Consider the following 24,295-nt stretch of genomic DNA (forward strand, 5'->3'; position numbering starts at 1 on the left):
CGAGAAGGAAATCGAGCCGATCGCCCTCCCCCACGTGACTCCGCGTGCCGCGTCACCCTCGCGTGCCGCGTCACGTGGGAGCGAAGCCGGGCCGGCCCCGCCCCCTCCCGCGTCACGTGATGGGGGCGGGCGCCGCTGGGCAGTGTCAGTGTGGTGGAGACTCAGGTAAAGTTGGTGCGCGGCGGTGGCGGCTCCGCTCCTTCCGCGCGGCCCCGCCGACCCCGCCCCGCCGCCTTTATTCCTCTTCCTCCCTTCGCGCTCCGCTCGGCTCCGCTCTTCCCGGCCCGGCCTCGCCGTTCCGCGGCGGTCCCTCACTGCCCGCCGGGCCCCGCTCCCCGCCGGGCGCCGTGCGGCCTAGTGGGCCGGGCCCGGCCTCGGGCTGGCGTAGCGCGCGGCCGCCGCAGGTGAGGGAGGGAGGGCGGGCGGGCGGGCGGGGGCGGCCGCGTCGGGCGGGGAATGGCGGCCGCGGCCATGAGGGCGGAAGCGGCCCGGCCTGGCGCCGCGCTGCCGGGGGGAGGCGGAGGGGCCCGGGCTCGGCCCTCCCCGCGGGGCCGCCCCCATTGTGCGCCGCGGGTCCCTCCGAGGCCGGGACCGGGCGGATCCCCGGGGCCGCGGAGCACAAAGGGCCGGGAGGCGCCGCCCCGCCGTGCGAGCGCGGGCTGAGCCCGGGGCTGGGCGCTGCGGGCTTTCCCGTCCGGCCGCGGGGCTCCGCACGCACGCGGGGTTCGCTCCGCGGATCCGAGCCGCGCGTGCCGCGCTGCGGTGCTCGCCGCCGTAGGGAGATTTCCTCGCGCGTTCGCCCTTTTTTTCCTTTGGAACTTTGGAGCCTTTTTGCCGTGCTAGCAGAGCTTTGCAGGAGGGGTGTGGAAGTGCCGCTTTTCCACCCTAGCAGATAAGGGAAACTGAGGCTGGGCCGCGCTGGGGCTCGCCTGGCATCACCCGGGAGCAGCGGCCGTGAGCACAGAGCCCCGTTCTGCCTTGTAACTCCCCTGAATTCCCAATAAAGTGAACCGTTGCGCTCTGTCTCTGTATCACCTCTCTTTTTAGAGGCTCCGTGCAGCCCGGGGCTCGGCTCTGTGGGACGCGGTTTGATGGGGAAGGCGATGCACTGCAACCCCTTTAATGCAGGATCCCGTAACCCGGAGCTGCAGCCCTTCGATCCCATCCCCTTGTCTTGAAGGTTTCCCATTTGAGCGCCGTTTCTCTGGGCTTTGCTGGGGAGTTTGCTTTGTTTGGCCGCCGTCGCCCATTTTTATTGCAGCTGCACGCGTGTGGTTTTGTTTTCCTTCTTAAAGCAAAACAAAAGGAGATGGAAGGTTTGATAAATCCACCCCGAACCCGTTGCGAAGCGCATCGTTACACGCGTGGGGATGGTTTGGGTGCTGGGATAGGGAATGTTGGCATTGAAACGTTGCCCCTGAGCTGTGCTGAAGTTACGGGCGGAGGAGTGGCGTTGGAGCAGAGCTCACCTGACGCTTTCTGCGGGACGGTGCTGCTGGTAGAACGACTTCTTTGGTGGTGTTTTTTTTTGCACGTAAAGAATGATTGAACGGTCCTGGAAACGCAGCGGGGCCGAGCAGAGCGCGGCAGCTGCCAAACTCTGCCCAAAGCTGGGGGGCAGAGCGCTGCCGGAGCCCATGGGAACCGCAGGTTAAGTGAGCACAGCGTCGCTTCCCCGGGGCTGTGGTGCCGCTGGGTTGGTGCGACACGGCGACGTGGTTGTGTGTGAGATCTTAGGATGGGAAGAGATGAAGCGTTGGGAGTGGAAGCGAGCCCAGCGGGGAGGGAGCGCGGCGTGGCTGCCGTGTGGTGCCCCCAAATTGCAGTTGCCCCCAAATTGCAGTTGCCCCCAAATTGCAGTTGCCCCCAAATTGCAGTTGCCCCCAAATTGCAGTTGCCCCCAAATTGCAGTTGCCCCCAAATTGCAGTTGCCCCCAAATTGCAGTTGCCCCCAAATTGCAGTTGCCCCCAAATTGCGGCTCTGCAGCGCCGTGACGCCGGAGCCCCGTCAGCACAGAGCTCCCCTTAAGTTGCCGTGAGGAATCAGTCGCCCCAAGGGTGACTTTTTACAGCTGCTGAGGGTCTCCTCTCGTGGGCAGCAGGGCGCCGCCATCCCCTGCTGCTGTTGGTGTTGGAATCTTCCCACATCAGGCTGCTGATCCTCGCCGAGGTTCTTCCAGGGCCTTTGAGCTCCAGCGCTTCCACAGCCGCCTTCCTCGCTGTTGTCCCACGTTGGCGTTGAGTTCTTTCCATTTTTTGGTAGCTTTTAAATCTAGAATGCTCGATAGGAGACAACGGAACGTTCCGAGATCTGCGGGGCAGATAGAATAAGGGAAAAACATGCAGTTGTTTCTACGTGGGTGATGCGTTCAAGGGAGAAATACCCCCAGCAGCACCTGTAGTGAAGGGCGCTGCTCCCCTGTGGTCTGAAGGCACAAAAGGAGAAGAGCTGGCAGCTTTTGGAGGCTCTGGGGCGGCCCGCTCTGCCGCTGTAGGGCTTTGTGAAGCACCGCGTGCTTTTGGGGTGGTTCTGTGCCAGGTCAGCCCCCCGGGGGGGCATTTCCCTCTGGGACGCAGCGTGGGGTCGGGGATGTGGGTCTGTGCTGGTGTTTCTCACTCCGTGTCGGTGCCGCCGTGCGTTTCCAGTTTCTAACAGCCTGTTCTCTCTTCTCCCCCCCCCTGCCCCACCGCAGACTTCTACCTTGTAAATACTGTTATTTGTATATACTGTAAATGATGACATCGGTGGGCACTAACCGAGCCCGGGGGAGCTGGGAGCAGACACAGACACAGAGCCAGACACAGCACAAGCAGCGGCCGCAGGTAAGGGCAGCGTCCTGGGCGACCAGCTGGGTGCAGGTGGAGCCCTGGCGCGGGAGCTGGGCTGTCCTGCGGTGCCGCTGCACCCCGCGTGCTTCCGGCCCTTCGCCTCCTCTTGGCTTTTCACAACCAGCCCCGAGCTCCCTGCCTTTTGGCTCCGCGTTCTGGTGGTGCTGAGGCCGCCGTAGGTGACGCGGGACGCCTGGTGGTGCTCCTCGCTTTCCCTGCCTCGCTCCCCCTTTGCCTGCTTTGCTTTCCTCCTCCCAAAGCCCCCTTTCGTACCTCTTTTCGTAGCGTCTGCTCCTTCTGGAAGCAGCGTGGCCTCCGGGAGCCGAGCTGAGGAGCTGCATGCTAACCGTGCTCTCTTTTGGTGCCTCGTCTCTTTAGGCCACCGCGGAACAGATTCGACTTGCACAGATGATTTCGGACCACAACGACGCTGACTTTGAGGAGAAGGTGAAACAGGTGAGTGCGAGAGGGGAGGGTGGTGGCAGAGGGGATGCGCCGTGCTGCTGTCCTGGGCCAGCTGACTGCAGCCCCAGAGCAGAAGGAGCAGCAGCATCCCGAGCCGAGGAGCTCGTAGGCCACGCTGTGATGGGACTCAGCGGCTCAGAAACTCATTGCTGGGGATTTGCTGCTCGTTTGGGGGCACCGCTAAGCTGGAAGCTGGCAGGGCTGCCAAACGCTGGCGTTTCTACGTGGGATTTGTGTTTGGGGACCTCTGAGACCCACGCGGATGTCGGTGCTTTGCGGGCACGGGACGCGCTGACTTTGCTCTTGTCTTCTCTACAGCTGATTGACATCACGGGGAAGAACCAGGACGAGTGTGTGATTGCCCTGCACGACTGCAATGGGGATGTTAACAGAGCCATCAACGTGCTGCTGGAGGGCAATCCCGACACGGTAGGGTTGGGTGCTGCGAATCTGGTGAGGCCAAATTCAGCATCACCACAGATTTGGAGATGAAACACACCGTAAAGCCTCGAGAACGAGAGCCACGAGTTGCACGAGTAATTTGGGAAGCTTGGTTGCCTCCTTAAGGCTTCTTAGGGCTGCAGAAGGCGTGAGCACGGCCAACAAGCAGCAGATGCTTCGCTCCCTGCTCCTCCTCAGTGGGCTGCTGTGTCTCTGGGCCCAGCAGTCACCGTTCTGGGGGTCTTCTCCCCATCTGCGTGCTGGTGTTGTTCTCTGTTGAGTTGGCCTTGGCTGCTGCCCCTCATACAGGTGCTGCTGCTTCAGGATGTCACATTACCCCCTTTTTCCCCCCCCTCTTTCTGAGTGCAGGTGGATGCAGAGGGCAGGGCTGCCTTCTGTTCAGCACAGCGGCCTCTGGTTGCTGGGTGCTTTGCTGCTGCTGGGTTTGCTGTAGCACACAGGAAGGTTCTTTGCCTTCAGGGAGCTCCTCCCATGGAACACTGAGCAAAGCTGCTGTTGGAAAATCCTTTCAGAAGGAGGGAGGAGATGAAGGTGCTGGGGTCTGGGAGCTGCTTCTGGTCCGGGTTCAGCCGGTGTGGTGCTGATAAGGGATTTCCTGATAAGGGGACAGACTTGTTAAAGGCTTAAATGCTCTCCTGCTGATGGAGGCAGCTCACCTCCTGAGCTCGTAACTCGGTGTCCCCTGTTCCAAACAACGCAGAGCTGTTGTGCTCTGCCCCTGAGTTTGACTGGGCTGGAAGTGACACCACTGGAGGAATGCATTTCTGACTTACCTGAGCTACAGATAACAGCATCAGGGGCATCAGAAGCCCTTTGGTTTGGAGGCACTTTGTGCTTCCAAGGATTTTTATCCCTGCCCCTGCGTGCTGCCATCCCAAAGCAGCTCTTTGCTTCTCCACCAGTTGCGTTTTCAGGTGTTTGCCAACGACCTGTAACTGCTTTTAATTAATCTTAACAGCGTGCAGCATCAATTTAAGGACAGGAGCCCATTGCAGGCTGTTGTGAAGTCAGCTCACGTGGGCAGTGGGGTGGAGGTGTGCTTTGTGCAGCTGAGCTTGGGGGGAGGTTTTCTCACCCTGAGGGCGGTGAGGCACTGGCACAGGTTGCCCAAGGAGGCTGTGGATGCCCCAGCCCTGCAGGCATTGGAGGCCAGGCTGGATGTGGCTCTGGGCAGCCTGGGCTGCTGGTTGGAGACCTGCACACAGCAGGGTTGGAGCTGATGGCCGTTGTGCTCCTTTGCAACCCAGGGCATCCTAAGATTCTATGATGATTCTATGATTATGGCACCTTGTGGATCCCTATGGCACCCTGTAGGATCTAATGGCTCCCTATGGATCCCTATGGCACCCCATGGGTTCTCAGGGCAGCCTGCAGTGGTGGTTGGTGACCCTGCACACAGCAGGGGGTTGGAATGAGGTGAACATTGTCATCTTTTGTAACCCAGGCCATTCTATGAGTCAGTGATTCTATGTATCCTTATGGCACCCTATGGATCCTTATGGCACCCTATGGGTTCTCAGGGCAGCCTGGGCTGTTGGTTGGTGACCTGCACACAGCAGGGGTTGGAACTGATGGCTGTTGTGGTCCTTTGCAACCCAGGCCATTCTATGAGTCCCTATGGATCCCTATGGCACACTGTAGGGTCTAATGGCACCCTATGGATCCCTATGGCACCCCGTGGGTTCTCAGGGCAGCCTGTGCTGCTGTTTGGTGACCCTGCACACAGCAGGAGTTTGGATCCAGGTGATCATTGTGGTCCTTTTCAACCCAGGCCCTTCTATGAGTTGAACTCACCTATGGGTAAATTCTCATCTTCTCATCCCGTGGTCAGGGAGGGATTTTGGGTTTTGAGAGAGCAATCCTGCAGCGCTCTGGGGAGTTGACTTGGTCGTTTTGGGACTCAGTTTAACTGCTTTCCGTTTTTGCAAATCTCCAGCATTCCTGGGAGATGGTCGGGAAGAAGAAAGGCGTCTCGGGACAGAAGGACAGCGGACAGACAGAACCCAGTGAGGAGAGCAAAGAGAACCGGGAGAGAGATCGGGATTTCAGCCGGCGACGTGGAGGGCCGCCGCGACGGGGCCGGGGTGCCAGCCGTGGCAGAGAGTGTAAGCAGGCAGCCTTCCTTCCAGCAGCACAGCACTGCACTCTGCGCCCCCCTGGGTGCTGGGGGGGGGGAATCACCCTCGTGTGGCAGCCTGTGTGCTGCTGCCCTGTGTGAGATGCATCCTTTGTGCCGTGCTCTCGCTTATGAGGTGGCAGGGCGCTCGGTTCCCTGCACGGCCGCTGCGTTGGGCTCTTGAGGTCTGGTCTGGTGGTCTTAATGGGTCTTAAGGTGGTCTCTGTGTTGTTCTGTCTTTCAGTTCGGGGCCAGGAGAACGGGCTGGATGGTGGGAAGAGTGGAGGCTCTTCTGGCAGAGGCACAGAGAGAGGAAGACGGGGACGTGGCCGGGGCCGAGGTGAGCGCAGGGCTGTGGGCGCGGGGTGGAGACTGGAGCTCTTAAGAGGGAGGCTGCTGAACTGATAAATGAGAGCTTGGTTTTTCCAACCTGACACTTGAACTCAGTGCCTGCGTGTCGCTCCAAGTGCGTTAGGAGCTGTAAGGAATTTTCACATCCCAGCTGGTGTGGCCTTCCTGCACAGAGGCGCCTGTCTGCAGGCTGCTTGTTAGCAGCAGGCTCTGGATTCTGCATCCTCCCCATCGCTGCCCGCTGTCTCTGAGCACCAAGCAAACCCTTGGCTTGGTTTTTAAGTGCTAAGCAGCAGCAATTCGTTCTCCTGCAAAATCTGTGTGGCTCAGGAGTTGTTGCTGAGGATGCACACTGCAGAAATGAGAACCTGGGGTTTGGTTTTCTGGCTTTTGCCAGCTGGAAACCTCATCTGAGCCTGGCGTCGCTTACGGCCGGTGGCACTGGCAGCCAGCTGAGGTCATTGGTGTACATGCAGAGAGGCTGCTGGAAACCCCATCAGCTCAGGGGGATCCTCAGCACTTTCATATTCTGGGCATCAGGGCTCCATCTGTTGCTGGGATGTTCCTTTGCCCTGTGATGCAGCGCTGTGTGTGTCTTACAGGTGGCTCTGGAAGGCGGGGGGGAAGATTCTCTGCCCAAGGCATGGGGTAAGTTTCACTGCTATAAAGCACAGCAAAAATCACATCTTTGTACACGAATGCTGCCCTCTGCCTCGGCCTTGTGTTGTTTTTTCACACGAGTAAAGTAAAAGTTGCGTCGCGCTGGGATTTGGAAGGGCTGACGCAGCTGAAGCCTCGCTCCGTGAGGCAGAGCTGGCAACGTCTCGGCCCCGTTACAATGGGAATTAAATCAGTTACGCAGGGAAGGTGATTGAAATCTTTCCCATTCCTGTCTGGCAGAACTTTCAACCCAGCTGACTACGCCGAGCCAACCAGCACGGATGAGAGCTATGGGAATAGCAGCACCAACACGTGGAACAACACGGGCAGCTTCGAGCCGGACGACGGCACGAGTAAGTGAGCCCCGCTCGTCCTGCGTGCGTCGTCTTTGCTGTGACACAAACCTTCAGCCTGTAGTCCTGATCACAAAGGCCACCTCGTGACAGTGGCAACTCAGAGCTGGATGTGCCAGCAGGGACCTGGCAGCTCTCGCCTCACTTTGGGGTCCCCAGGAAAAGCCTTTTGTCCTCAAACGCGCTCAGGTCCTCCGCGTTTTCGCCCCCTGAGGACGTTGCTCTGAGCTCAGCTGTTGTCTCGCTGTTTTTTGGGGGCTCTTTTGCAGCCCTTGCTCTCGGGTGCTGTGGGGTGACACTGAGGCACGGAGCGGTGCCAGGTTTTGTTGCGGTGCCCTCGGGTGCCCCCTCAACAACATCCCCACACGTGGGGGGCGGCGAGGCGGCTTCACCGGAGTCAAAATTTCACTGGTTGTCTTTTTTCTTTTCTTTTCTTTTGTTTCAGGACTTGATTTCATTGGGGGTGAGGGCTCAAATTATCCCCGAAAATTTGACACTGCTCCTGGTACGATACACCCAGGTGCACCGACTGCCCCGGGATCCCTTTACCTTATAGCTCTTTTTCCGACCGACTTGAAAATATCTGTGGATATGTCGTTCTCCTCTCTTCATTCGTTCACTTTAACGAGTTTTGACGCTTGTTCTGACCGTGCTTTTACTAATGCTGACACCTCAGATGTAAACCGGGAGAGGTTTAACCCTTTCCTGGCGGGTTCACGGGGTTCAGGCGCCGCTCTGAGCGCCCGCAGCAGCGCCGCATCCCCAGCGCTGTGACAGAGCCCCCCAGCGCTGTGACAGAGCCCCCCAGCAGCTCAGGGCAGCTGGGCCCCAGCGCTCTGTGATCCCATGCTGCTCCCACATCCCTGCAGCCGTCGCCCTGCTGCTGCCTTTTTGCACGGGCTCAGAATGCTGCTGCAAGGGCGCTCGGCTCTGCTCAGCTCTGCTCAGCTCTGCTCAGCCCCCTCGGTGCTTTGCCTCTGCTTACAGCTGGCCCTCGGTGCTTGAAGGGCTGCTTTGGCACGCTGCTGTGCCGTGCTGCTTTTCTTCGAAGCAGGGCTGCCCTGCTGGTGCTCTGTGCTTCGGGGGGAGCAGGGTGCTGCTCAGTGCCTGGTCGTAGAATCGTAGAACGGCCTGGGTTGAAAAGGACCACAATAATCATCTCGTTTCGACCCCCCCTGCTGTGTGCCAGCCACCAGCCCAGGCTGCCCAGAGCCACATCCAGCCTGGCTTTGAATGCCTCCAAGTCAGGTCAGTCCTGTCCTGCTTTATTTCATGCCTTGTGAAGCCGAGAGAAACCCGTGGGCCGTTCCACTTTGCCTTATTAAGGCTGCTGGGTGGCCACAAGAAGGCCCCAGACATAACGGGGTGTTTGCCCAGTTCCTCAGACAAGGTCCTGCTGGTTGGGCTGTCAGACAGATGCCCTTTGGGAGGCCTTGCTGCTTTGCTCTTGGAAGTTATGAGAGGAAAGGGAACCGCTGGGGCTCGGAGTGCTGCTGCTGTTCTGAAGCACCTCCAGGTTAACGATTAACTGCCGCCAGCACGTGGCTGCTGGCTGTGCCACTGCTGGGCCTTTGTCTGCATTGAGGTGTGGGGCAGTTGGGGGTCAGACCTCCAAGCCTTCAGGGTGGCTGCAGGTGGGGTCTGGGCTGCTCGCCTCCCAGCTTAGAATAAGAGATTTTCTCTTTGCAGCCCTCGAGCTCACGGTGGGATCTCTTGTTTTCCAGCAGTTCTTGCTGCAGACCCACAAGCACACCGAGCAGCTGCTTTGCATTGGGGCATTTCTCTGCTAAACTACTGAAACCCCCTGTGCTGCGAGACAGGGCAGTGCAGCTTTGCCTAAAACACCCCACAAGACAACACTGATATTTGCAAACCACTGTTGACGTTCCTCTCCTTCTCCTGCTTTGAGCTTAAGGAGGGCGGCTGCTCCTCGAAGGCCTTCTGTGCAGGGCTGAATTCCTCTCTGAATTCCTTGCTGCTTTGCTTTTTGTCTTATTTCCCCCTAAAGTGAGCAGAAAGTGGAGCCCTGTGCTGCACTGCTGGCTGCATCGGGAAACTGTGGTGATGAGCAGCACAAAGCTCAGCTCCCCAGCGCCCTGCTGCGCTCTGTGCTGATGGCTGAGAGCCTGGGGAGGAATGGGCCACAGCCCTGAGGCTCCCAGCAGCCAAAGGAGCTGCGTTCTGTCCACGTCCCTATCTGTAAATCCAACTTAAAATCGATCCAAGGTTTCTCGGATCACTTCATTGCTGATTTGGAGCTCTGCGCTCCCCACCAGTAGATCAGCAGATCGTTGAGATCGCTTTTGGCCCCGTGACTGAAATGTGAATGGGGAAAACCTGCCTTCTTCCCCCAAAATCCCAAATCCCACGTGCTGTTTGTGTGCCTCCAGGGCCTCTCAGCTGCTGAAGGGGGGCTGATGGCAGCTCTGTCCTCGAGTGCCTCCAGGCGCCCCGCTCTGGGGCTGCGCTCCCCTTCTGACGCTGCCCTGGGCACAGCAGCGGTGCTTTGGCACCCGATTTGTGGGCGATGGAAAGTTCTCCCACTCTCTATTCCAAATTCTGAGTTGCCTGATGGGTTTGGGATCCCCCGTGTAGAATTCAGCAGATGGAGCTTCACTTGTGGTGGGTGAGAGGGACTGAACGCGCAGCAGATACAGCCGGGCAAAGCTTTTCCCTTCTGTGAATCTTGCTTGCAAATGGTGCTGTAACGGATTGTGTCTGAATCCTTGTGCCTGAAATCTGAAAGCTTTGCTCTTTGATGCTTTAAGCTGCTGGCTTTGGCCATTTCTCTGAAATTGGCACATCTTCCTTTCCCTGAACGCGTTTTTGGTGCAACCGAGGCTTCAACGCTTTGGAGGGGGGGAGCAAAGCAAGCCAACCCCAGAACGGCTCTGTTGCTCTGTGCTGTGGGAGGCCAAAGCCTGGTGGCAAACCTGGAGGAGCTCTGTCAGAGCTGCCGGGATCACAGCTGCTTGGGTGCTGCTGCAGGAGGGAATCGGGGCAGAAGGGCTTCCCTGCCGAGCTCCTCGTTCCACTGGGTGCTGGGCTGTGCGCTGCCCTCCCCGCTGGCCCGGGGTCCCTTTGGTTCCGCTTAGCCTCACCGTATGGGGACCTGGCCCTAAGCCTGAGGTTGGGATCGCCTGCTTTGACTTCTGGTTGGCAAATAAAGTCCTCTCAGCTGCTTGCCGAGCCCCCCCCGGTGCTTCCCTGGCTCTTGGAAGAGCTTTGCTGTACGCCTGACTTGTCTGCCTTTCGTTCCCCCCGTAGGTGCGTGGAGGGCTGCGACGGAGGAGTGGGGCACGGAGGACTGGAATGAAGATGTAGGTACCCTGCAACCCCTCCCTGCACCTCTGTGTGCTGGCAGCTGCTGTCCTGTCTGTGCACGGCGAGAGAAGCTGCACGGATTGCTCCTGTGCAAACTGCAGGCAGAGCCCAGGGGAGCTGTGATGAATGAGTGAATGTTGCTGCATCTGAGATGCAAAACTCAGGGCAGCCCCTGCGTTCCGTCAGGTCTCTGCTGGAGGAGAGGCTTCAGAGCCTTTTTGCCTTCAGCCTGTGTGATCTCTCAGCAGTTCCTCACTGCTGTGATTGTTTTTACACTCCTGCAGTTCGTCTGCTTTCACCTCCTCGCCTCAGCTCAGATGGCACCTGTGGCTGAGCCCAGAGCCTCATTAATTTTGCCTTTTGTTTGCTTCCTCTTTATTTTCTCTTCCATAACGTGAAGAGATCCTTTGCTCTCCGGTCCCATCACCCAAATGATTGCTGGAAGCCAAACCATCGATCCAAAGCTTTTTTCCTTTGGCTTTTCCAGCAGCGTTTGCACCCACCTGCATGGTGGCATTTCCACCGGTGCTGCACACCATCGTTGCAAAGCACAGAAGACCCCAGCAGTCCTGGTGGGTTTGGGAACTGCAGGAAATGTGTAGAAGGATTTATTCCTGACTGGGGAAGCGACAAATAACACTGATTGTGATGGGAGCCAAATGGTGGAGAGGATCAGACGCTCAGTTCCTCGAGTCGTTCGTGGCTGTTTGTCTCCAGCGCCGTGTGCTTCTTGTGCTGCTCTGACTTGGCGTTCTGTTCCCCTCTTTTCTCTTTCAGCTGTCTGAGACAAAGATCTTCACTGCATCCAACGTGTCTTCAGTGCCTCTGCCTACAGAGAACGTGACAATCACAGCTGGACAGAGGTGATGGCTCAAGCAGTGCCGTGCCATGCATAAGAGGCTACGAGTCCCATCCCAGCCAAATCCCTGCCAGCTAGATAGAAACAGCAGCTCTGAATTAGCTAACGCAGGCTGAGACGTAGGGGTTGAGTGAGGAGGTTTTGGGTCCGTGTTCTGGTTTGGTTCTTCACTGGTTCTTCAGATTTTGGGGTCTTTTTCCAGTGTTTGAAGTGTGGGTTCTATGAATGTAGATAGGATGCTGCCAGGCTTTGTCCCTTTGAGGCTGCTGGTGTCGGCTGTGTGAAGTTGTGCGGATCTGTTGGTGTGTGAGATAAGAATCGTGGGGTTGGAGGTAGAACTGCTGGTGTCAAAGCAAGCGGCGCGGGAGCTCCTGCTCACCTCAGGGCTTCTCTTCTTCCTTCATCCAGAATCGACCTTGCAGTGCTGCTAGGAAAGACACCCTCTTCCATGGAGAATGAGTCAACAAACCTGGAGTCCTCCCAGGCTCCCTCCTTGGCACAGCCTCTGGTGTTCAGCAATTCCAAGCAGAGCGCGATGTCCCAGCCGGCCTCTGGGAACTCCTTCTCTCACCACAGCATGGTAAGGGGGCAGCACTTCTACAAGCAGGGCTTTCCAGGATGTTCTGTGCGTGTGGGCAAGGTGGGGAATACCAGCCTGTATTGAGCAGCAAGTCCTCCCAGGGGACTGCAGCAGCTGTAGATAGAGGCGTGGATCCCAGTGCTTCATGCTTGGGATCGTTTCTGCCCTCTTGCCCTTGAAAGTGGAACGGTTTGAGGTGTGGAACTGTGTGGGATGACAGGGATGAAGTCTCCCTGGTGGTGAGGAGCAGCAGGGTGTTGAGACCCACCTGTCCTGAGCCAAATTCCCAGACAGGGGAGACGTTGACTTTGTTGTTTCCGCGCTGCAATTAACACGAGGCAGCAGTGCACTGTGGCAGCTCGAAAGGCAAATGGGATCCTGGGCTCCATCAGGAGAGGGGTGGTCAGCAGGGACAGGAGGTGATCGTCCCTGTCTACTCGGCTCTTGTGAGGCCCCATCTGGAGTCCTGTGTCCAGGTGTGGAGCCCTCAGGACAAGAAAGACAGAGAGATGTTGGAAAGGGTCCAGAGGAGGGCGACTGAGATGAGCAGGGGGCTGCAGCACCTCCCCTATGAGGACAGGCTGAGGGAGTTGGGCTTGTTCAGCCTGGAGAAGAGAAGCTGCGGGGTGACCTCAGTGCAGCCTATCAATACCTGAAGGGAACCCACACCCAGGAGGGGAGTAAACTCTTCAGAAGGGCTGACAACAGCAGGACGAGGGGAAATGGATCCAAGTTGAAGGAGGGAAGATTGAGGTTGGATGTTAGGGGGAAGTTCTTTAACAGGAGAGCAGTCAGGCCCTGGAACGGGCTGCCCAGGGAGGCTGTGATGCCCCGTCCTTGGCCGTGTTCAAGGCCAGGTTGGACGGGGTCCTGGGCAACCTGATGTGAATGTGGATGTTTGGTGGCCCTGCTGGGCAGGGGGTTGGAACTACGAGATCCTTGAGGTCCCTTCCGACCCGGGTGATTCTGTGATTCTGTGCAATTGCAGGTGAGCATGCTGGGGAAAGGCTTTGGAGACGTCGGGGAGGCCAAAGGCAGCAGCACCACGGGCTCGCAGTTCCTGGAGCAGTTCAAGACGGCCCAGGCTCTGGCCCAGCTGGCAGCTCAGCACAGCCAGCCAGGCAGCAGCACCGCCGCCTCCTCCTGGGACATGGGATCGGCCGCACAGACCTCATCCCTGGTGCAGTACGGTAAGGGCAGCAGCTCCGCAGAGTTGCGTCAGGATCAGATCTGAAAGCAGTTTGACCGTTTGCCCCTCGGGTTCGGCAAACGAGCTGAGTTCAGCTGCAGAAATGGCAGGCACCTCTGGTGCTGGGCGCAGGGCTGCGTAACAGGAGGCCAGCCAGCAGGCACCTGCAGCGGATGGTTCTGAATACAAACACTTGTCAGTGCCACCTCGCTGCTGACCCGATGCATCTTTCAAAGGAATGTGATTCTGGTGGCTGCTTGGTGCCAAGAAGTAACTCTACCTCTGGGCTGGCGTGAAAGTAAAGGCTGATGAAGAGAAGCTCCTGCTTGGATGAGGTGCTGAGCCCTGCTGCAGCTGAGCGCTGCGCGCTTTCTTTCTTGCTGTAGCGAAATGGCTCTGGTTCAAATCTAAGCTGAATTAAAAATTGAGCCCTGTCCTGGCTGCAGTCGGTGTTGGCAGCTCCTGGTCTCTCCAGACAAGGAGCCACAGAGGAGAGCATCGGGCAGAATAGGAGTTGTGTCTGCAGTTGTGCAGGGCTGGGGGTGGGCAGCCCGGGCAGCAGCGTCGCTCATGGGGGAAGGAGCAGACAGGATGGGAGGGGAAGGAAGCAGCACCAAACCTGTGCCAGGGGGCACGAGGTGCCTCCGTGCAGGAGGATGGAGGAGTTCTGCTTTGTGAGCTTTGTCCCACGGAGGTGGTGGAATGAACTCAGGGAAGAGGGCCTTAAAAATCTCAGTGTGATGCTGGTGAAAGGAGGGAGGTGGGAGCGGGGGTGCAGGGATTCTCTGCTCCCTGATGTTAAGAGGCCCCAGCAGGCAGCGTGTGCAGCGCTTCTGTTTTTCAACGTCAGACCGTGCTTTGCTTCTAAGGAAATTAATCCTCATTTGGTGCTTTCCCCTCTCCCACAGATCTCAAGAACCCAACGGACTCCTCTGTGCACAGCCCCTTTGCCAAGAGGCAGGCCTTCACGTCCACTTCCACGATGATAGAGGTGTTCATGCAGGAGAAGCAGCCTGTGGTGACAGCCTCCACCACCGTGCCGGCGCCGCCGTCTTCGCCGCTGCCCAGCAAAGCCAACCCCGTTCCCCAAATGTCCCCGGGCTCCTCAGACAACCAGTCCTCCAGTCCCCAACCTGCACAGCAGAAGCTGAAACAGCAAAAGAAGAAAGCATCGTTAACATCAAAGGTGCAGGGCCTTCCTGGTGTCAGATCTCTTGTTTGCGGGGTGACGGAGGAGGGCTCGGCCTTCCAGGGTGGCAAAGGGAAACCGGGGGGATGTGAGCCTGGGGTTGGGGACGCCGATGTCATTTTGCGTGCTGCTGCTCCTGGGGGGAAGTGACTGAGCGGCTCCGTTCTCCCCTTGCCTTGCAGATTCCTGCGCTGGCGGTGGAGATGCCTGGCTCAGCAGATATCTCAGGGTTAAACCTGCAGTTTGGGGCGTTGCAGTTTGGTTCGGAGCCCGTTCTCGCCGAGTACGAATCGACGCCCACGACGAGCGCTGCTGTCAGCCAACCTCAGAGCAGCCTGTACACCAGCACTGCTAGGTGAGCGCCCCGGGCAGGGAAATGGGGCGCCCCAGCTTCAGGAGCTCACCTGCAGGCTGGCGGCTATGCTGCATACCAGTAGACCCTTTCTGACTCTGCCTGTGGTCGCAAAGGGGGGGACAGTGTATGCGACAGCAAAGCACGAGCTGCCAGCAGGCTGTTCTGGGCAGCTCTGTGACTGGTCGGCCTCTGGTGCTTGTACAGAAAGCCAATGTTTCCTGCTGCAGTGAATTCGGCTGGAAATCCTGCAGGGGAATCTGCAGCGCAGCTGCTCCTTGCTCCTGTGAGCAGATCTGTGCTCCCCTAACATGGGGACGGAGGGCAGTTTGTGCATCTGCAGACAGGGATAGAACAGCAATCCTATTTTCTTTTGGGCTGGGTCATTCCTTGAGTGCTGGGACCTGAGCGGTGGCAGCTTGTGATGCTTGGAGCAGAGCAGCAGCTCGGAGCATCTGCTTTCTGGGTTTCCTTCTGTGCTGGGTTTGTTTGCCTGCCCTGCGTTGCCCCCTCATGGTCCCTGGGGTTCTTTGCCCTGAAGGTTGGAAACGGAGGAGCCTGCAGTTGGTGTCAGCAGCTTTTACAGCAGGGCTGTAAGGAGGAAAACGACCTTTTTGTTGTTGTTCTTTCCAGTGAATCTTCATCCACAATTTCGTCCAATCAAAGCCAGGAGTCTGGTTACCAGAGCGGCACAATACAGACAGCAACATTTACCTCCCAGAACAGCGCTCAGGGACCACTGTATGAACAGAGATCCACCCAGACGAGGCGATACCCAAATTCCATCTCCTCCTCGCCCCAGAAAGACCTTCCCCAGGCCAAGGTAGGAAGACAGCTTCGCTCCCCTTTGTGCTGAGTAAAGCGCAGTGCATGGAGTGCTGCCTCAGGGGGAGCAGAGTTGCTCAAGCAAGCATTCTGTGCAGCTCCAGCTCACCACGAGGCTTGTGGCCACATTGAGCTCCTGCTGACTGCACCGGGGCCCTCAGTTCTTGCTCACCTGGGACAGGGTTAATGGGGTTAATGGTGGTCGAGTTGATTGCTGGCCACGCTTCGTGTCGTGGATGAACCCTGCTGCAGGGTGACATCCAGGCTTAGGCTTCAGTTTGGTCTTATGCGTTTGATTCTTGCGTGCTGCACAGATTCGGTAACGTCGCTTTGGTCGTGAGCCTCTTTCACAGCTGAGGGAGGGAGGGAGGGCAGGGGTTGACCCTGCATTGCCTCTGGGGGTGAGAGGCTGCAGTGCTTAACTTTGCTTTTCTTCCTCAGAATGGTTTCAGTTCCGTACAACCCACGCCATTACAAAGCACGCAGGCTGTTGAAGGTAAGAGTCTGGCAGTGCTGTGGGTGTCCTGAGCCGCTCCAAGTGCTTTTGTGTTTGCTTCGGGTGAACAGCTTCATCTGGATTAATAGCAAAGCCTTTTTGTGCTGGACTAATTGTCGCTGCTTGTGCTATTTGTGTACCTTGAAATGTTCAGCTTTCTGCTGATAGTTCCACAGAATCGTTTGTGAGTCACTCATAATACCTGCCCCCCGATTACAATAATTTACTCTGTGAGAGGCGCCTCATTTGTAGGGCTTGGAGCTCTTTGCAATGACCCTGTGGTGGTTTTGGGGCAAAGGGAGATGTAGAACACGAATATACTCCCAGGCATGGAAAGGTTGGCAGCACGAGGGAAGCCCCGGCTCTCCCTGCTCCTCTAAATGAGCCCTGGCTGATCCTCACTGCTACATTGCCCTCCAGGAGCTGCTGGGTGCTGCCTCTAACCCAAAGCTCCATGTTCACAGGTGCTACCGGCCCCGCAGTGAAGTCTGATTCCCCCTCTGCTCCCAGCATGACGCCTCTCAACGACGGCGTGTCTGCGGCGTCGCTGCTGAGCACAGCCAGCCAGCATTCGACAGCTCTGAGCAGCCTGAGCCACAGCGAGGAGCTGCCAAGCACCACGGCCGCCCAGCTCAGCAGGTGAGCCTGGGGAAACAGAGGTCTGGTGGGCAAAAAGCCCCTCGTGCAGGGGGGAGGTGGTCAGTCCTATCCAAAGGTGCCTCCTTGGGGAGGCCTGGGTCCATCTGGAGCTGCTTGGCTGTTGCTGCAGCAACGAACACGTCGATATCCAGACAGATGAGAGGAGGGGCTGAGCTCTGGCAGTTCCTTCCCCTCAGGAAGCAGGCAAGCCCTTTCCTTCAGGGCAGCAAACCCTTTCCTTGTGGGTTTCTTGGCATCTCTGGGGATGAGCTTTGTCAGTCAGTCAGATGGGAAGCGGATCTGGCCTGATGCTGCTCAGCAGAGGCTTTTGCACCTTGGTTTAACGGCCCTTCTCCTCTTTCTGCAGTACGTTACCCACCCAGCAGAACAGTCTGTCCTCATCCACATCCTCTGGGCGAACATCAACTTCAACTCTTCTGGTGAGTCTGGGGCTACTGGAGCATTGCAGCTCTATCACAGCATCACAGAATTGTAGGGGTTGGAAGGGACCCCCAGAGACCATCGAGTCCAACCCCCTGCCAAAGCGGGTTCCCTACACCAGGTGGCTTTATTTCCACCCTTGCACCTCTGGCTGAAGGCTGTCGACCCCTTGCCCGCGTCAGACGTAACAGCAGCTTCACACCAGCCTGTAGTAGTTCTTAAAAATGCCCCAGAGCTGGAACCAGCTGCTAGAGCAACCTCCCAGCTGATGGAGGGGCACCATTCAAATACCTGGAGCTCCTGCAGCTGAGCTCCGCGCTGTTGGCTCCTGCAGCAGAATGAACCTCCCTGCTGCGAGCGTGGTGTTCGGCCCTGCTGCTCCCAGCAGGCACGTGTTGGGACGCAGCTGCCTGAGTTCGGAGGCGTTGTGGGTTGGCTGCACTCAGATCCTCTCAGATCTCTGGACTGAAGCCAGATGCAGAGCAGGTTTCCTCATAGCCTGCAGCGGCCGGGTTCACTGCAGGCCCTTGGCAGCGTGTGCAGGCGGAGCGGTGCGGCGCTTTGCGTCGGCTGCATCCTGCAATATCCCTGCAGCCCCTTACGTCAGCCTGGTGCCGTAACCTCTTCCTTTCCTTCCCCAGCACACGAGTGTGGAGAGTGAAGCCAGCCTCCATTCTTCTGCTAGCACTTTCTCCACCTCCTCCAGCACGGTGTCGGCTGCCCCGCCGGTCGTAAGCGTTTCATCCAGCCTCAGCAGCGTCAGCAGCCTGGGCCTCAGCCTCAGCAGCAACTCCACGGTGACAGCCTCCACTCGCAGCTCCGTGGCGACGACATCAGGTGCTTCCCCTGCTGCTGGACTTTAACACTGACCATTGCAAACAACGTATTCCTCCAATTCATTGCATGAGAAGGAGCAGGAATCGTATCATTCCTCCTCATTGGCTGATGACAGGGACGAGCCGAAGCTAACAGCTGCACTACAAGCAATAATCTGTAATCGAATCGGAGACATTGGCCTTATTCTAAGCATAGCATGACTAGCCTCAACACTAAACACCTGAGACATCCACCAGACCATCCAACCAAACCAAACACCCACCCTCCCCTTCCTCAGCCTAATCTTAGCCGCCACAGGAAAATCAGCCCAATTCGGCCTCCATCCACGACTCCTAGCAGCAATAGAAGGCCCAACCCCACTCTCTGCCCTACTCCACTCCAGCACTATAGCAGCAGCCCGAATTTTCTTACTCATTCCAACCCACGCCATCCTAACCTCTAACAAAACAGCCCTAACCACGTGCCTATGCCCAGGCTCCCTATCAACACTATTTGCCGCCATCTGCGCCCTCACCCAAAATGACATCAAAACAATCCTCGCCTTCTCCACCTCAAGCCTCATAATAGTCACAATCAGACCAGACCTCGCAGGGAGGCTCAAAGAAATGAGTTTCTGCTGTTGGCTCTGCTGCTTGACGTTCCCTTTCTTTCCCTTTTGCAGGAAAAGCCCCCCCCAACCTCCCCCCTGGAGTCCCACCGTTGTTGCCTAACCCGTACATCATGGCTCCAGGATTGCTACATGCCTACCCGGTGAGTGCGACCCCCGGGGACCCCCAGCACTCAGCAGCGTGGTTGGCACTCTGTTCTTCCCGACTCCAGCTGGCAGGGAGAGATTTAACCTGGTTCACTCTATGACCAAAAAACTGGGTAGCATTCGGGACCGAGGAGTTTGGAGCTGCTGTTTTCCGTCACAGCTTTTAGGGAGCGGCCAATTTGGGTGGAGATTAATGGAAGTCTGGAGCTGTCAGTGTTGTGTGACAAATGGCAAACGTAACGAGGGAAGCAATGCCACAGAGCCTGGGGTGGTGTCACAGCTTTCTTCTGAAGGTGGAGACAGATCTGGGGGTTGCAGTTGCTTCTGGAGGAGAACTGTTGGATGCCTCCGCAGTCTGAAGCGCTGCCAGACGTTGGTGCTCTCTTCCTTCCAGCAGCTCAGAGAAACCCTTGGCTGTGCCAGCCTTGCAGCAGTGATTGCTGGCTGCTTCATCCTTGATAATGGCGTGGGCCCTGATCTTCTGCTTCCAGCTTTATCTGCCGTTAACCTGAGCGCTGGCTGTCAGTTAGATAAATGGCTTTGTCTCTAACATCACCTCCTGCTCTTTTTTCTAGCCACAGGTGTATGGATATGATGACCTGCAAATGCTCCAGACGAGATTCCCATTGGTGAGTGCTGAAGATGGGCACAGGCAGCAGGCTGGGAGCTGAAGGGTCCCCCCTGTTTGGCAGGAGGGCAACGAATCACTCCTTTGTGTGATTCCTTTATTTTTGCTTTAGTTCCTTTGGGAATTAACAGCAACAGTTTTTCGTGCTGTTGTATCGGTGGTTGTGGGGCGAAGGAGCTGCAGCAAGCAGAGCCGTTCCGTCCAACAGCAGAGTGAGAAGCTGTTGCAGAGCTCGCCTCTGATGCTGGAAAGAGGCAGTAGCTGAATCCTGGAGGATGGCTTTTATTTAGGAAGCAGGGCGCTGCCCCTTGGTGGGCAAAGCACAGGCAGGATTGCACACCAGTAGACCTTGTCTGGTTGTTCCTGTAGCCAGATGAGGGGGACGGTGCGTGCCAGAAAAACCTGGGGTTGTGCAGCTGAGGTCAGCCTCAATGCGACCGACTGAACTGCCGTACTCTGACACGGGCCTGGAATCCCTGCTTCACCAAACACAGCTGCTTTGCATCTTCAGACAGAACTTATGGAACTTCTCTTTTATCCTTCAGGATTATTACAGCATCCCATTCCCTACGCCCACCACCCCACTGACTGGAAGAGATGGCAGCCTGAGCAGCAATCCGTACTCTGGTAGGGGAACGGGGCAGCGAGCAGCACTTGCTCTCGACTTCTGCACGCTTAAGGAATTGTTGGTGTGGTGGAGCTCTCCTTTTCCAGCGCTGCTTCCCCCCTGCTTCAGCAGGAGCTCTTCTGTGCAGAAGTGCTTTGGCCCGGCACGCAGCGGCTGAAATCTCAAGCTCAGAGTTCAGCACCGCCGCATGCATAATTTGCCAACTTAGCGTTGGTGATAATTAATGTCTGTGGCCACCCCAGCCTCGCCTCTGAGCTGGGACGGCGCTGAGGAATTCACTGGCTCACTGTGTGAGCTCTGAATGGGGAGAGTGTTTGAGCGGGAGAGCCGAGCAGGTGCTCCCAAAGAGGAGCAGAGGGGGGACGGCCTCGGCCCCGCTGCCAGCACGGGATGGGGAGAGGAAGCGATGCTTCCTTGTGTTCCCTGCGGGTTGCTGGACCTCTGCAGCGTTTGGGTCGGTGCCACCAGGCAAGAGAGAGGGAGGTGAGAGCTCTGCTTGTAGAAAGGGGCCATTCACATCGCACGCCCTCAGCTGGTTGGCTCTGCTCCTCGGCGGGAGCTGCTTGCTGGTAGGACGAGGGGTGTAGGGCAGGGCCCCCAGCTGCCACGTTTGGGGCTGACCTGGATGCGCGGAGGGAGCCCAGGACTTGCTGCAGCACCCAGCAGCTGACGGTGGGGTTGGTGCAGGCAGCTCCGCTCCTCAGCCCTGCGAGAGCAGCAACAGGCAGAGCGGCAGTCGCTTCGCACAGGGGCTGGGGGCTTCAACTGCGCTGCTTCTGCTTTCGCAGGGGGGTTCGGTGCTGACGGCGGCGCTGCGGCGCCTGTGGGCTGAGCTGGAGCGCAGGGTTCGGTGCCGCCGTTCCTCAGCCTCCTTCCCTCTCTGCTGCAGGTGACTTAACGAAATTCGGCCGAGGCGACGCCTCCTCCCCTGCTCCTGCAACGACTTTGGCGCAGCCTCAGCAGAGCCAGACCCAAACCCACCACACCACGCAGCAGACGTTCCTGAACCCGGCGCTGCCTCCTGGCTACAGTTACACCAGTCTGCCGTACTACACAGGGGTACCAGGGCTCCCCAGCACCTTCCAGTACGGGCCCGCCGTGTTCCCTGTGAGTTCCCTTGAGGCAGGGCGAGGGGTTTGGCTCGGGGAACGATGCATGCAGCCTCTTCTCACCCTGCCCCTCTCCTTTCCTTAGGTTGCTCCTACCTCTTCCAAGCAGCATGGTGTGAATGTCAGCGTCAACGCATCAGCAACCCCTTTCCAGCAGCCCAGTGGCTACGGCTCTCATGGATACAGCGCTGGTAAGAGACCTGCAGGGCATCCTGCTCCTCACAGGCTTGGTTTTCTTCTTCTGACAGAGCTTGTTGGCAATCTCACCGGCTGTGCAAATGGCTCTGGAGCCTTCACTCGCTTCACCTCTGCCTTTATTCCTTTACTGCCTGGGTTGGTTGGTTGGTTGTGTTTGGCTCCTGTGCTCGGCGTTCAGAGGAAGGAGGAGGAAACCCATAGCAGCAAACCTGCTGCGTGCCTTGGGTCTCAGCGCTCAGCGCTGGGCCAGTTGTGAAGGGCCTGCTCTGCTTCTGCCTTGATGATGGCCTTTAGATTCCAGCTGTGCCTTTTTTCACTGCGTCAGGGCCCTCTGGAACTCCTCATCTCTCTTGGCACTGATACCTCAGCTCTGCAGCAGGTTGCCTGATGTAACTTACAAAGCAAGCAGTGCTCGAGTCGGGTCACCCTCCCACGCCATTGCCTGTTTCGTGGCTGAGGAGCTCACGGCCCTTCCTGCCAGGGTTGATTTCATCGCCTTCCTGCTCTTCAAGTTGCTCTTTTCTGGGCTTTTTGGGGGGAAGGGGTGCATCTCTGGGTGGCACCAGGCCCCTAAATTTGTTTCTGCAAGCTTCCAGAAGCTGCTGTTATCCGCAGCAAGAGAACCTGTGCTTGTACGAGCACGCTGCAGCTCCTTGCGCGATGCCTCCAAAGCTCACCTGACTTCCAGGCCACTCTTTGAGCCTCGGCGCTGCTGAGCCCTGACGCTCCTGTTTCCTTCCGCCAGGTGTATCTGTGACATCCAGTAACACAGGCGTGCCGGACATCTCGGGCTCTGTCTACTCCAAAACTCAGGTGGGTGCTGTGCTGGCTGTGTGCTGCTTTGCTGGGAAACAGGATGGGGAACGTGGCCTCCATCGTGAGAGGGGGGTCTGTCCTTGGAGCAGCCGGACAGGGAGAAGGGAAGCACGTGGCCCTTCCCGAATTTAAAGCGACTCTGAGCCTGGGGGGGGGGGGAGGGTGGTGGTTGGAGCACGGCTCCCTTCTCTGCACCAGGCACCGACTGCCGGCCCGTGATTTGCACCGCTAAGAGGCGTGGGGGTTTTCAGCCCAGCGCTCCCCCCTCACTCTGCTCTCCTCCCCTCAGCAATCCTTCGAGAAGCAGGGATTTCACACTGGAACTCCGGCGGCCTCCTTCAACCTGCCTTCAGCGCTGGGCAGCGGCGGCCCCATCAACCCCGCGACGGCGGCTGCGTACCCCCCGACCCCTTTCATGCACATCCTCACCCCGCATCAGCAGCCCCATTCGCAGATCCTCCACCACCACCTGCAGCAGGACGGGCAGGTAAGCTGCCCCCAGGACCCCCGGGGGTCTCCGTACCCCTCAACGGGGCTTCTCTAGGGCTCTGGCTCCCCCCGGCCCCCCCTCTCCCTCCCTCCCTCACGCCCCGCAGCGGACACACGCGGTGACACGCACATGCACATACACACAGGGCCGATGAGGACGAGGTGAGGAAGGCCCGGGGTGCGCTCCGCTGGGGGGTACTCGGCACAGCCCCTTGCAGCCGGGCTGTACCAGGTACGGTCGGGTAGTGCCCCTGCACGCAGACACACGCCTGGTCCATCCTGACCTCCCGGTCCTCGGAGTGGCGGCTCCGCAGGCCGGCAGAATTCCTCTCCACAGCCACGACCCCGCCGTAGCTTGCAGGTCTAACCGTGGATTTCTATTGTCATAGTTTGTCCCTTTATTTTTACATATCCTGGTACTGCAACAGCTTCCATATTTGCAGATGATACTGTGCTGCCAACGCCAGCAGGAAGATCAGGTAATGAACCTCTCTGATGATAATGCATTGCACTCGCCCTGGGGTCTCTCCCCGCCCCTAAGGCCCCCCAGGCTCACGTAGCCCCCTCCTTCTCCCCGTGGCCCCGCCAGGCCCGCAGTCAGGATGTGCACACACACACAGCCGCGCGCACAGACAACACACACTCCGTGCTCGACCCCTTCCCCCTCTCTCCCCCTCCCCGCTGCCCCCTGTGCCGATCGGGGGTGGCCGGCGGTGCGGCACCGCGCTCTGCTGCAGCCCCGCAGGGACGGCGCTGTCACCCAGCAGAGCTGCCGGGCCGTGGAGCTGCTGGGATGGGACCCCCGGGGACGAGCTCGGCGCCCGCTCCCCCTGCTAACCCTCCTCCTCTGCTCCTTGCCCCCCTCCCCGCAGAGCGGCTCCGGGCAGCGCAGCCAAGGCAGCTCCATCCCCCAGAAATCCCAGGCCAACAAGTCTGCCTACAACAGCTACAGCTGGGGCACCAACTGAGCAGGGCGGCCCCGACCCATCAATTGCTTACGACAAGAAGCGACGCCGACCGATGTGGGAGGAGGAGGAGGAGAAGAAAAAACCCCCAGGGGCGGCGCCGGCCCCGGGCAGGGCAGGGCGGGCGGCTCCGCGTTGTCTGTTTTCAGCCACCTTTCCTGTTGTATGTAATATAGAATTTGTATTTTTTTCTTTTATTTTTTTTTTTTCTCTGCCCTCCCCCTTCTTCTCTCTCTCTCTCTCTCTGCATTCAGACTCTGACCCGTTTGCCGTAGGGGCCTTTTTTGGTTTGTACTCCTTCCCCTCCCTCCCTTCCCCATCCCCCACCCCATCCCCGCTCCTCCCGCTGCCCCTCGGACCCAAAGGAGTGGAAGCTGCGCGCCGCCTACAGCAAACCCCTTATATTAGGAATAAGAGCAGTAATTGATATGAACAGCATTGTAAGATGAATTAGTTGAAGTGTTTTTTTTTGTACCGTGTTCTAAATTTAATGGATAAATGTGTCTTGTATATAAAAACAAAAACCCCAACGCCGGCCCCGAGTCCTCATTTCCGCGCCTGCCCTGCCCCCCCCTTCCCCCCCATTGGGGCCCCCTCCTCCCTGTTACTTTTTGGTCTTTTTTTTGGTTTGTTTTTCTTTTTGTTTTGGTTTTTTTTTCTATACAGTCCAGCTCCTGTATTTTTCAGTTCAGCTGCGGGCTCCTTCCTAAAGAGAATAAAGGTCACAAAGTGCTGTGTGGT

At 58.0% G+C, this 24,295-nt stretch overlaps 1 protein-coding gene across 11 annotated transcripts; it reads left to right on the forward strand.

Annotated features, from left to right (window-relative positions):
• The first annotated feature begins 46 nt into the window (after nucleotides 1–46).
• On the forward strand, nucleotides 47–24,084 carry UBAP2L (ubiquitin associated protein 2 like). Of its 11 annotated transcripts, none has more exons than XR_008202716.1 (29): nucleotides 47–165; nucleotides 2,694–2,823; nucleotides 3,208–3,285; nucleotides 3,613–3,723; nucleotides 5,693–5,861; nucleotides 6,117–6,212; nucleotides 6,826–6,871; nucleotides 7,124–7,236; nucleotides 7,682–7,756; nucleotides 10,504–10,556; nucleotides 11,338–11,423; nucleotides 11,828–11,999; nucleotides 12,988–13,189; nucleotides 14,097–14,374; nucleotides 14,560–14,732; nucleotides 15,363–15,552; nucleotides 15,996–16,050; nucleotides 16,515–16,689; nucleotides 17,057–17,129; nucleotides 17,772–17,967; nucleotides 18,629–18,717; nucleotides 19,297–19,350; nucleotides 19,895–19,976; nucleotides 20,867–21,084; nucleotides 21,172–21,277; nucleotides 22,030–22,097; nucleotides 22,390–22,587; nucleotides 22,736–22,821; nucleotides 23,018–23,037. XR_008202716.1 is itself a non-coding variant. In XM_052668323.1 (29 exons), exons 2-29 carry the CDS (start codon nucleotides 2,734–2,736, stop codon nucleotides 23,555–23,557), a joined length of 3,393 nt encoding a protein of 1,130 aa, XP_052524283.1. In that variant the 5' UTR covers nucleotides 47–165; nucleotides 2,694–2,733; the 3' UTR covers nucleotides 23,558–24,084. The 11 variants fall into 11 exon arrangements, 10 of the variants coding, with proteins under 10 accessions (XP_052524283.1, XP_052524312.1, XP_052524302.1 ...); XM_052668323.1 differs by lacking the exon at nucleotides 22,736–22,821 and adding an exon at nucleotides 23,462–24,084 and having other exon boundaries at nucleotides 23,018–23,068; XM_052668352.1 differs by lacking the exon at nucleotides 22,736–22,821 and adding an exon at nucleotides 23,462–24,084 and having other exon boundaries at nucleotides 23,033–23,068.
• Nucleotides 24,085–24,295: the final 211 nt, after the last annotated feature.

Source organism: Tympanuchus pallidicinctus, unplaced genomic scaffold (assembly GCF_026119805.1).
Source record: "Tympanuchus pallidicinctus isolate F22 unplaced genomic scaffold, pur_lepc_1.0 scaffold103, whole genome shotgun sequence".
Lineage (NCBI taxonomy): Eukaryota > Metazoa > Chordata > Aves > Galliformes > Phasianidae > Tympanuchus > Tympanuchus pallidicinctus.

Excerpts from the sequence above, each read along its gene's own strand:
- UBAP2L (XM_052668323.1), top strand. The coding sequence starts at position 2,734 with ATGATGACATCGGTGGGCACTAACCGAGCCCGGGGGAGCTGGGAGCAG. Across the intron at positions 7,757-10,503 it reads TCCTGGTACGATACACCCAG|GTGCGTGGAGGGCTGCGACG; the intron begins GTGCACCGACTG and ends TTCCCCCCGTAG. Across the intron at positions 19,977-20,866 it reads GAGCAGCAATCCGTACTCTG|GTGACTTAACGAAATTCGGC; the intron begins GTAGGGGAACGG and ends TCTCTGCTGCAG.